Genomic DNA, 12,861 nt, shown 5'->3' with positions numbered 1-12,861 from the left:
AGTGTCAATTCTCTGACTTTGTTCTTCTACATCAATATGGAGTTTGCTATTCTGGGTCTTTTGCCTTTCCATATAAACTTTAGAATCAGTTTGCTGATATCCACAAAATAACTTGCTGGGATTTTGAATGGGATAGCATTGAATGTATAGGTCAGTTTGTGAAAAACTGACATCTTGACATTATTGAGTTTTCCTATCCATGAACATAGAATATCTCTCCTTTTATTTAGTTCTTCTCTGACTTATTTCATTAAGGTTTATAGTTTTCCTCATACAGATTTTGTACATAATCTGTTAGATTTATATGTAAGAATTTCAATTTGGGGGTTGCTAATTTAAATGATAATATGTTTTTAATTTTAAACTCCACTTGTTCATTGCTTTTATATAAGAAAGCAATTGACTTTTGTTCATTAATCTTTTATATTGCAATCTTGCTGTAATCACGTATTTGTTCAAGGGCTCTTTTATGGATTCTTTCTGATTTTTTATGTAGATGATCTTATCATCTGTGAACAAAGTTTTATTTCTTTCTTTCCAATCTGTATACCTTGTATTTGCTTCCCCCCCCCCCATTGCATTAGCTAGGACTTCTAGTACAGTGTTTAAAAGAACTGTTGATAAGGAACATCCTTGCCTTGTTCTTGATGTGAGTAGGAAAGCCTTTATTTTTCACCATTAAGTATGATATTTGTGGGCTTGGTAGATGTTCTTTATAAAATTGAGGAAGTTTCCCTTTATTTCTAGTTTGCTAACAGTTATTAAAACAAATAGGTATTGGATTTTTGTCATGTTTTTCTGCATCTATTGATATGATCATGTGACTTTTTAAAATAGCCTGTTGATGTGATGCATTACGTTAATTGATTTTCGGATGTTGAATCATCCTTGTGTAATGGGGATAAATCCCATTTGGTTGTGGTATAAAATCTTTTCTACATTGTTGGATTTAATTTATTAATATTTCATTGAAGATTTTTTTCTACTCTGTTCATGAGAGACTTTGGTCTGTAATTTTCTTTTCTTGCAATGTCTTTGTCTGATTTTGGTATTAGGGTAATGCTGGCCTCAGAATGAGACAGTAAGTATTCCCTCTGCTTCTGTCTTCTGGAAAAGATTGTAGAGAACTGGCGTAATTTCTTCCTTAAATATTTAGTAGAATTCGCCAGTGAACCCATGTGGACCTGGTGCTTTCTGTTTTGAAAGGTTATGAAATTTTGTTTCAATTTCTTTAATAGCTATAGGCCTACTCCAATAGTTGATTTCTTGTTGTGTGAATTTTGGCTGATTTTATCTTTGAAGAAATTGGTCATTTTCATCTAGGCTATCAAATTGTAGATACAGAGTTTTCATAATATTCCTTTATTATCCTTTTAATGTCTCTGGGATCTGTAGTGATCCTCCCTCTTTTATTTGTGATATCAGTAATTTGTGTCTTCTCTCTTTTCATAGTGAGTCTGGCTACAGGGTCATCAATTTCATTGATCTTTTCAAAGAACCAACTTTCGTTTTTGTTGATTTTCTTTACTGAGTTCCTGTCTTCAGTTTTATTGATTTCTGCTCTAATTCTTATTATTTATTTTCTTTGACTTACTTTGGATTTAATTTTCTCTTCTTTTTCTAGTTTCCTTAGGTAGAAGCCTAGATTACTGATTTTAGATATTTCTTTTTTCTAATATATGCATTCAGTGTTTTAAATTTCCTCTAAAACATTGCTTTTGCTGCATCTCACAAATTTTGGTAAGTTGTATTTTCATTTAGTTTAAAATGTTTTAAAATTCCTCTTGAGATTTCTTCTTTGACCCATGTTTTATTTAGAAATGTATTGTTTAATGTCTAAGTATTTTGGAATTTTCCACCTATCTTTCTGTTATTGGTTTCTAGTTTAATTTCACTGTGGCCCGAGAGAAGACATTGTATGATTTCTGTTCTTTTAAATTTGCTAAGGTGTGTTTTATGGCCAGAATGTTGCCTATCTTAGTGAACATATCATGTGAGCTTGAGAAGAATGTGTCATTTTCTGTTGACGGAGTAGGTAGTCTATAGATATCTGATAGAGGGGTGTTAAAGTCTCCAACTGTAATAGTTGCTTCATCTATTTCTTCTTGCAGTTCTATCAGTTTTTCTCATATATTTTGACACTCTGCTGTTAAGCACATACACATTAAGGACTGTTATGTCTTCTTAGAGTGCCTGACTCCTTTACCATTATGTTCTATCCCCCTTTTTAATACCTGAAAACTTTCCTTATTCTGAAGTCTGCTCTGTGAAATTAATATAGCTGCTCCTGCTTTCTTTTGATTAGCATTTGTGTAGTATATCTTTCTCTATCCTTTTACTTTTAATCTACATGTCTCTTTGTATTTAAAGTAGGTTTCTTGTAGTCAACATACAGTTAGGTCTTGTGTTTTGATCCGCTCTGACAATCTCTGTCTTTTAATTGGTATATTTAGTCCTTTGACTAATTATTATTACATATTTGATATATGAAAATTATTTTGATATATTATAATAATATCTAGCTTTCCTCAGGGAAGAGCCTGAGGCCCCTTAACCCATTTCCTCCAGAAACAAATTTAGAGGTAACCTATTGCCTATCATTTCTTGGGGTAGTCCTCACCGAGACCCACAAGTAAAAAAAGGAGCAAGGTATCCAAATAGGAACTCATGCTGAGGTAAAGGGGTATTGAGTCTAGGTTGGTGACCTAAAGACCTAAAGATTGTTCCATAGGGACTTGTTCTAGTGCAGCTTGTGGCTGAAGCCATTCATTTCTCTGGAACTGACTAACCTGGCACAGTTTCATGTTTGGGGATCCAGATCTGAGCTTATGAGAGGGAACTAATAGATCTGTAACTCTGAAATCCTGGCTAAGTTAGCCCAGAAGTCCATGGAGGGGATGGTTTAATAAGAGTGTTACCTAAATAATGGGTCAGCATTCTACAGCAAAGCAGCAGTGACTGTGAACTGATAGATGAACCCATATGTGCCCATTCACTGTGCTTTGAAGTATAATAGACTATTCTGGACTGAGTAATAAGCCCCTGAGATTCTTGGACAATGGGGGAGGGGAGATTTTAGGAGGAAGAAACTGGACTTCCTGCTAATAAAGGCATATATGGTCTTGAGCAATGAATTTATACCTTGAACCTGTCAAATGCCACATGCATTATACTTTCAAAAATGGCCAGCCATATGTCACCCCCTGAGAACGTGTGGTAATTGTTTTAGTTGCTTTAGGCATTAAGAAAACATCAAGGAAGCACAGAAGGAGGTGGACCATGGGGTGGAAGGAATTTTGGTCAAAGAAAACAGGAGGGAGGTGTGGTATTACAGTCCCCTCTACTCACGAGGCTGATGTGCATTCCAGTATGTGTACTGCACCGGCTCAGACTTCTGCCCCCCTGCTGTCTTCCAAGTGTATTCTCCTGTATCATTTTGATCTTGAAGAGCTATCCAAAAATAACTGTCCTTCGTTTTTACCACACTACTGATCAAACTGGTAATAAAAGCCTGTTCAAACCTTAAAAACGAAAAAAGGAAATGGTTATAGTAAGTTTCGGGGCAATAAAAAAAATGTCATTAAAGCATAATGAGGTGCACAGAATGGCACTAGACCTTTCTGATGAATTCTTCAGAACATGGAGCAGAAAAACACTCAAAGACCCCTAACATTATTAATACATGCCAAACGTCTGTGCAATTCCCAGAAATAGATAAGTGAGGAGAATTTGAGTCTCAAAGACAAGGTTTAATTCTTTCAAGGAATAAAGTCCAGCTCCACTTTCAGAGTCTAGGTGGTAAAGCCCATCAAGCTAGCAATAATATTTCTTGGCACGACATGTGCCCTATTTTGTAATTAGGCCACATAGCACATACCTTGCCATAACGTGTGTGCAGTGGGGGAACTGGCAGTGGGGAGGAGGAATGAACATTGCCAACATGGAGTTCACATGCACTCACTCACCACACTTGCCTGGTGAGAACGGAACAGAGATTGGAGTAGCAATTTTATGTCTCCCAAATAAGTTTGTTCACAAGCACATGGAGTCCTTGGCTTATTCAAATGCGTTCAGATGTGCACATTCACTGAAGATAAATTTAAACCCTAGGAAGTAATCCAAGGATGTACACCCACTAATATTTTCCCCACACAGCTGAATGAATTAGTGTTCATTGATTGGTGGCAGTGCTCCTTTCCCAACATGAATGCATCAAAAGTGGAATCTGGAAAATTTGTATATATGCTTCCACATGAATATCTAATAGAAAATTCTTAGTATTAAAATTTAACTAGCATTGAAATTTTAAGCTAAGTTGTAAACTATCTTGAAAAATTTATTTTCAATGCATCTGAAGTTTTGAGAAATCCCATTTCAAACAGTGGTGACTTTTGGCCAGAACTGCTGAGTCAATGAGAAAGGGTAGGCCTGATCAAATTACCCAGGAAACCTAGGAAAGCGAATTAGACTTTTTCATCCAATTCTGGAATTGTTTCATTACCATGCATCCTTAAGTTGCTAAGGGGAAGAAAAGCAATGGGGTCATTCAAGAATAGAGAAGACTCAAAGGAAATGGGGGGGGGAGGGGAGAAAAGAACACAGAAAAGTAAAATTTATAACTGCCTTATGAATATCACTACCAACATTTAGTGATCTTAGGCATCCATGATACTCATCTTTGCAAAGCATATGGATTTTTATTATGCTTTAGTAAATATTTTCTGTACTCTGTTAATAATCTAAATATCATGCATTTAAAATTAGAAAAGTTCTTTTTTAACCAGATTGCAGTGGTAGAATTTTATGTAAATGTGCTTCAAAGGAAAGTACAATATGCAAAAATGTGCTTCAAAGGAAAGTACATAAAACTAAACATCGTCTAGGTGCTATTGTAATTTTCCTTATGCTTCCAGTGGTTCACGCTCTCACAATTTAGGATCTGCTTTTCCTTCTCCCCTCTGAGACAAAGTAGCATTGTTATCATGCCCAGCCAGTGCCTTTAACTGCTGTCTTAGGAGGCCAGCAAGGCACTACATCATGGAGGCTATGGCCAAACCACCATCACTGTGCTGGTTCTAAACCCAGGGGACAATGCTGGTTCTTCCATTACCTTGTACTATAGCATTTACTGGACAATGGAGAGGAAACGTTGTCTGTGAACTTGGCTACTGATATCATTATTCGTGACAACATTTTGCTTTTGTTCCCTGTTAGTTTTAGATTTATTTATTCCACTCTAATTTGCTATTTTATCACTATTAATGATTGCTTAAAACAATAGAAACCTTGTGCTTCTCAAATTGGTGAGTATCTTTTAAGTAGTTGCTTATTATAATAATAATACTTAGATCCTAAAACCTTCAAATCAGGACTTTAGTTTTCTTGGTACGGTTTAGAAGATATCATTGTTAATAAAGAAATTCAGCAAATATGTCTTTCTTTTAAATCATATATTCTAAGAGCTTAACTCTAGATCACAGCATGCAGCCTTGAATGTCTCTTTCCAACAGATAAAGAAACAAAAGGATGTTTTATACTCATTACCACTTACTATTTGGTTCCAAACACTTAAAAGGGTTGTGAAAACTCTGGCTTACAATAATACCCCATGTAACTACTTATAAAATCAAATTTTTAGGGAAATAATTCTTAAAATCAGAAAAAAAAATTCCAATCAACTCCTTAAAAAAGTTAAGGAATCAAATGTGCATTTTCAATGTAAATAAGAAAAATATATCTTGAATTTCCATCAGTTTGATGAGAAATTGTTACTCATGGTGCTAAACATTACATTTTCATTTTAAAAGTGCAGTTTGAAGGCAGTAATACAAATGTTTGGGGTACACTGACAAATTTTTTCATTTCAAAATAAATTTTGCATTTCCAAAAATGCACACTTCAAAAGGAGATATGTATATTTGAGTCTCTAACAGAACATATTTGTTCATCTGTTTAGCCAGTGACAAATGTAGCTGAAAAAAAAAAGCTGTTTCTTGTCTGTGAGTAACACGACACTCAGCAGACAGCAGTACTTAATGATTATGTTTGTATTAACTAAAACTAGAGATTGAAAAGAAGTAATGAACTGGATGTAGTGTCACTAGAAAGCTTATTTCAGTTAAAAAAAAATTGTGGTAGTTTTACATATAGTGATCCAGTTAGGAGGTATTCAACTTTGAGCTGAATAATTGCAATGAGGTTTCTTTTAATAACAAAATTATTAACATTTTTAATACCATATTCAAATAACTGATTTTATTGCTGAGTGAATGCAAAAATGATACATTTCTTTCTCTTTCTTTTAAATAAAGAATAGAAATAGAATATCAGTAGTTTTAAAATGGGAGACATGTATCATGATTATTACTATACGGAGTTTTCAGTGGCATTCCTCAAGAACTAGAAATATTAAGTTTTGGTTATTGTTTATTGCAAAAGACTAGAATAGAAATATAAATTTAGAAAAGATACTTAACATACACACAAGAAATAAACCTGGAAGAACAAATTCCAAACTGTTAATGGCAGTTACCTTTGTTAACTGTGAATGGGAGAGAAGTGGGATTGGTTGGAAAGGAGGAGGAATGGAGATGAGAAGGCACTTACACTTTTTAGTTTATATTCTTTTGGCTTGCTTGAATTTATACCAAGAAGAATGTTTTTATTGCATAATTTTAAAGAGGATAATTAAAATATGTTTTTAAAAGAAAGTTAGGGGTGGCTCAGTTGGTTGAGTGTCCAACTCTTGGTTTCAACTCAGGTCATGATCTCATGGGTTGTGGGATTGAGCCTCAGGTTGTCATGCTCTGCACTCAGCGGAGGCGAGTATGGTTGAAGACACTTTCCCGTTGCCCCTCCCCCCACTTGTGCATGTTCTCTGTCTCTCTCCAATAAATAAATAAATCTTTAAAAAATATATAAAATAAATAAAAAGAAAAAAGTTAACTGCATTCTATTTTAAAAAGTGTTAGAACTAATAAATTCAGCAAAGTTCAGGATGCAAAGTCAACACAAAAAAATCAGTTGCATTTCTATATACTAACAATGAAGAATCTGAAAAGGAAACTGCAAAAACAGTTCAATATATAATAGCATCAAAAATAAAAAAATACTTGAGAATAAATCTAACCAAGGAGGCAAGAGACTTATACACTGAAAACTGCAACACACTGCTGAAAGGATTAAAGAAGACCCAAATAAATGAAAAGACATCCCATGTTCATAGATAGAAAAACCAATTGTTTAAATGTCCATACTACCCAAAGTGATCTACAGATTGAATGCAGTCTGTGTCAAAATCCCAATGATGTCTTTTGCAGAAATAGAAAAATCCATCTTAAAATTCATATGGAATTTCAAGGGATCCTGAATAGCAAAAACAAACATGAAAAAGAAAAAAGTTGGTCTCAGACTTTTTGATTTCAAAACTTACTGAACGTACAATAATCAAAAAATGTGTGGTACCAGCATAAAGACAGACATAGATTAATAGAATAGAATAGAGAACCAAGAAATAAACACTTGCACGTATGGTCAAATGATTTTCCACAAGGGTGCCAAGACCATTCAATGGGAAAAGGACGGTCTTTTCAACAATGATGTTGGGAAAATTGGATATCCACCTGCAGAAGAATCATTTGAATTCTTCTTACTTCATACCACTTACAAAAATTCACTGAAAGTGGATGAAAGACCTAAACACAAGAGCTAAAATTATAAAACTCTTAGAAAAAAAAACATGGGGAAATTTTTTCATAACATTGAATGTGGCAGTGATTTCTTGGATATGTCATCAAAACACAGGCAACAAAATAAGAATGGATAAAGTGGACTTAACCAAAATTTAAAACATTGTGTATCGAAGGACATCAACAGAGTGAAAAAGCAACCCACAGAACAGGAGATACATTCGTATTTGCAAATAAGAAATACATTCATATTTGCAAATTATGTATCTGATAAGGATTAATATCCAGACTATATAAAGAACTACTACAACTCAACAACAAAGAATAAACACTCCAATTAAAAAAATAGGTAAAGGACTTGAATAGACCATTTCTCCAAAGAAGATATACAGATGCCAGTAAGCACATGAAAAGACACTCAATGTCACTCACCATTAGGGAAGTGCAAATTAACACCACAATAAGATACCATTTCATACCCATTAGGATAGCTCTTATATAAAAACAATATAACAAGCGTTGGCTAGGATATGGAGGAACTGGAACTGCTGAGCACTGCTGGTGGGAATGTAAAATGGTGCTGCTGATATGGAAAACATTATGGCTGTTCCTCAAAAAATTAAAGATAGAATTATCATATCGTCCAGAAATTCCACTTCTGGGTGTTTTATTCAAAAGAATTGAAACGAAGGACTCAAAAGATACTTTTACATTCATGTTCATAGCAGCATTTTTCACAATAGCCAAAAGGTGGAAGCATCTCATGTCTATTGTATAAAAGGATAAAAAAATGTGGTATATACATATTATGGGATATTATTCAGCCTTAAAAAGGAAGGAAATTCTGACACACGTTACAACATATATTAACCTGGAGGACATTAGACTAAATGAATACAATAGATACAATAGGACAACTACTGCATGATTCCACTGATGTGTTAACTTAGAGCAGTCAACCGCATAGAGGCAGAAAGTAGAATGATGGTTGCCCAAAGCTGGGGGCAGGGGGAAATGGGGAGTTATTATGTAATGGGTACAGAATTTTAGTTTGGGAAGATGAAAAAGTTACAGAAATGGATAGTGGTGATGATTGTGTAATAATGTGACTGTACTTAATGCCATTGAACTGTACACTTAAAATGGTTATAATGATAAATTTTATGTTCCACCTATTTTATCACAATAACAAATTAACTGCAAAAGTGTTTAGGGGGTATGGTGGTTGCAGGAAAATAGCAGAGCTAAAAAAATGCTTGGAAATAATGCATATTTAAACCTAGGACAAAATGAAATATTGCAGGATTTCTTACTTTTGGCAAAATGCAAAAAATTAAATGTCCTTTGGGTTATTTTATACCAAATATTCCATGGCTGATTGATTCAAGATTTAGATATATATGCATTTATGCAATTTATCCATAGTAACTCTGGAACTCAAGTTTTGCAGTCATGCTGTATCTGGAAGTAAAGTGTCCAGGCCTGAAAAAATTTTGTGAGAGTTAGCAAGAAAATAACATTGTTAGTCCACAATAAGGATCTGGTTTTCTTCCCCTCACTATTCCACAAAGTGTTAAATGTCCTAGACCAGGAGCAGTTGACTGATAACAAAAGAAATAAGTTATTTGTAGCAGGTGGTTCTAATTGTGCCCATCAAATCTGTCCTCGATTGTGCAGAAGAGTGGAAAATCAATTAGCAACTACAAGCTTGAGCACTGGTGAGTGACAGGAGTGTCTTAACTCAAACAGGAAATCAGTAATGGAAGAAAATGATTACCAAGGCTGCTAGTGGACACTCCTGGATCTGAGGAGACTTTCCATCTACTGCCCAACCTTCTCAGACAAAAGATGCTGTTGAAAAAATGTGTACTGCATTGTCACTCAAAGAGTGGGGTGTAGTATGGGTTTTTATTTCTTACATGGTGGAGTCTGAATGAAAAAAATTAAGAGCACATGGCCCTTCCTTTCCTCAACTTGCATGTCCTATGTTGGAGTCACTGATTTGGATGTAGACGTGTGTGCAGGGCTATGTACATGTGTGGTAACTGTCTTGGAGAGTGGCTTACTGGGACTAGTGGAGAGCACTGCAGGAGTTTGACTTCATTGAGTAGCATATGAGCACAAGATCACCTGGGTGGACCTACGAGGTTGTGGATGGAATGAAAACAAACTTATCTATGCTATAGTTCTGCTTTCGAGTTAGACCATACATTAGTATTGGCTACTGAATACAGCTTATCAAAGCAACAAATTGTTTATAACTTACTCTTGTACCCAGTTTTGGAGGATATGAAACCAAGTAGATTTTTTTTCCAGACACTTTCTGTTATTTGCAGGAGGCCTCCATTCTTAGAAAATGAAGCCTCTGAACGCCGATAGATTTCTGCACTACTTGGATCACTGTGGCATTATAGGTTATCTGTAATGTCACTTTGTTGTTTTTTTTTAAGGTTTTATTTGTTTGTTAGAAAGATAGAGAGAGTTCACAAGCAGGGGGAATGGCAGGCAGAAGGAGAAGCAGGCACCCTGCTGAGCAAAGAGCCCGATGCAGACTCAATCCCAGAACCCTGGGATCATGACCTGAGCTGAGGGCAGACGCTTAACCAACTGAGCCACCCAGGCATCCCTGCAATGTCACTTTGAATTTATCCATTTATTGTGTTCTTTCGCTTTCTTGTTTCCTATTTCTGTGTTCTATCTCTTTAGCTACTGGCCTGCAAGTGGCACCTGGACAATTACACCATGCTTTTTATTTCTTTTGTACAGCATGCCAGTGGCTCTCACAATATAGATATTTAATAAATAATTTTCTAATAAAACTTGACTATTGGTTTTTTGTGGTGTCAGATAGCATATGAAAAGTAATTAATACAGTGCCAGGTATATGGTAGGTATTCAATGAATATTACACAAAAGAAGAAAAGAAAGAATAAGACATAAGAAATAGGTGAAAAAATTAGACTTATTTTCTTCAGTGAAAAACATAATTAAGTTATAATTAACAAAAAAGCACAGCTTTACTGATCAGACTCCTGAATAAAGCCCAATGTTGGCTCACTTACTGGAGGACTTCTAACCCAAGGTGTTCTTGAAACCTTATGGGTGGGTGATCAAGTTGAAGATAAAGGCTTCCTTCTGCCTGGCAGTTGGGAAGAAGGAAGGTAGAACCAAAACCAATAGTGAGATGCATCAAGTGTGGTGCTATTCCTGAAGGATGGGTCTCCTGAGCACAAAATGTCTCACTAGGCAATTTCTTTTACCAAATGCTGTCAATTCAATCATGTGTGTGTATGTGAGTGTGCGTGTGTACATGCATGTGTGTGTGCGCATTCTGTGCATGGGTTTGAAGGAAAGATTGGGAAAGAAGTCGAGAGGTAAGAGGAGGAAGGAAATAAATACTGGTGGCTTTGAATGTTGACTTCCTCTGTGGGGAGAGCAGAGAAAGCACATAATTTCTCCTACAAGTTAGACCTATGTGTGAAGAGTCTCTGGATAAAACCATAGTGTCAGTTGTCTTGTTTCCTGGTCTTCAGTGGATATTTTTAAAGGCAATGGCCTCAGTAAAAAAGCAAGTGACTAGCTTTTCAGGTATAGGTTCCCATGCAACCACTGAAGGGTTCTACCTTGTTTCTGTCTTCAGCTTGGAGGTGTCGGTTTCCCAGCCCTCATTGTTCTCCTGGCATTGATAGTGACACTGAGGTCACTTCCGCTGTTGGTACTTTTATTCCCTATTACAAATCTATAGCATGTTGCAAATTCTGTGGAGTGTCAAAAGGACACAGTTTCTCTGTTAGTATGGAGAAGACACCTGTGCACAGAGAAGTCTACATCTAAGCAAATACAGAGCTAAGAAGCAATGGGGAAACATTTGAAAATCCTCCACAGTTTAGCTATACTTTTGTTTAAAAAAAACCCCACATAACTCATACACATTACATTAAAAACATACTTAATTTTTAAATAACATACTTCGTTTCCATTACAAGCCTTTAGATAAAATCTAAATACAACTGAATGTATCAGCAAAGCTAAATAATTAATAAATCTTTATGGAAAGTAAAAGTCATCTTAAATTTTCTCTTTGTTACTCAAAAGTTGATTTAGGAATAATGTCGTATGATTTAAATTCATCTCAATCAATAATTTAAATAATTAAATAATACTCTAATGTACAGTACACTTTAGATTTTGACAAGTTACTGATTATGGCTAGATTTTATCATCCCAAGAGCCCTCCTGTCAAAAAAGTACAGTCATGTTTCTGATAGAAAATTTCTATCTTACCTGTTTGTAATGGTTACAAGTGCAGGAGGACAGTAATAACCACTGGAAGCATGGTCAAAACTTCGAAGGACAGTGTCAATTTTGTAACAGAATCCACCATGTCTCTCCCATCCCTTAAAAAAGGAAATAGGAAATTAAGGACATAATCTGATTTAAACAGCAAAATATTGTTTTTCTGTATTCTCATTGACTACTTACATAACTTTCTTCTCTGACCCACTCAAAAGTCAAAACTTGAATTTTTGTCTTGAAATCTTTGTATGTATTCTACATGGTAATACCATTAGCTACAGCCACTTCTATATTTATTTAATTATTAAAACCTAAAATTTTTGATTAACCTGAAATCTTAAAACCTAAAACAGATGAAAATTAAGAGGCACTCACTCAAGTTCCCTCTCATTCTCTCTCTCTGTTCAGACTTACAGAATTTCATACAAAGTGCTCCTACAGGTAGAAATTAAGAGCATTGGCTTTGAAGGCAGAATGCATGGGTTTGAATACTGGCTCTACTACTGTGCAACTTTATTTAGTCTCTAAATGTCTTAATTTTCTCCTCTGTAAAATGAAGATAATCATAGTATCCATGGAGTTGTTCTGAGAATCAAAGGGAGACAGTGCAGGTAGAGACCTTAAATAGAGCCAGGAAATCAAACGAACAAAGAGGACATATGTATCTAGATAATAGTGTACATTTTTTTCAACTTTCTTTCATATTACTTATTTCATGTTACCCCACTAAAATTCACTGAGGTTAGAGACCTGGATAAAGTCACAAGCTAGTGGACAAGCTGGCCTGGAACCCAATTCTGGTGTAATCCAGAATGGTCTTAGCTGGATCATAATATTTCCAAATAGAAACTGGCTAAAAAAAAAAAATAAAATAAAT

General features: G+C 35.1%; 1 protein-coding gene across 2 annotated transcripts in view; it reads right to left on the bottom strand.

Moving 5' to 3' along the window:
* PLA2R1 (phospholipase A2 receptor 1) overlaps positions 1 to 12,861 on the bottom strand; it is a 112,088-nt gene that overhangs the window by 51,240 nt on the left and 47,987 nt on the right. For both annotated transcript variants that reach the window (XM_040644600.1, XM_040644602.1), the window contains exons 10-11: positions 11,973 to 12,085; positions 3,349 to 3,521 (exon numbers count right to left, since the gene is read on the bottom strand). In XM_040644600.1, the coding sequence (XP_040500534.1) occupies positions 3,349 to 3,521; positions 11,973 to 12,085 (286 nt within the window). The remainder of the gene's footprint in view (positions 1 to 3,348; positions 3,522 to 11,972; positions 12,086 to 12,861) is intronic.

This window comes from Ursus maritimus, unplaced genomic scaffold (assembly GCF_017311325.1).
Source record: "Ursus maritimus isolate PB19 unplaced genomic scaffold, ASM1731132v1 scaffold_1, whole genome shotgun sequence".
Classification (NCBI taxonomy): Eukaryota; Metazoa; Chordata; class Mammalia; order Carnivora; family Ursidae; genus Ursus; species Ursus maritimus.
The sequence above is the reverse complement of the archived record's forward strand: the minus strand, read 5'-3'. Positions and strand labels throughout refer to the sequence as shown.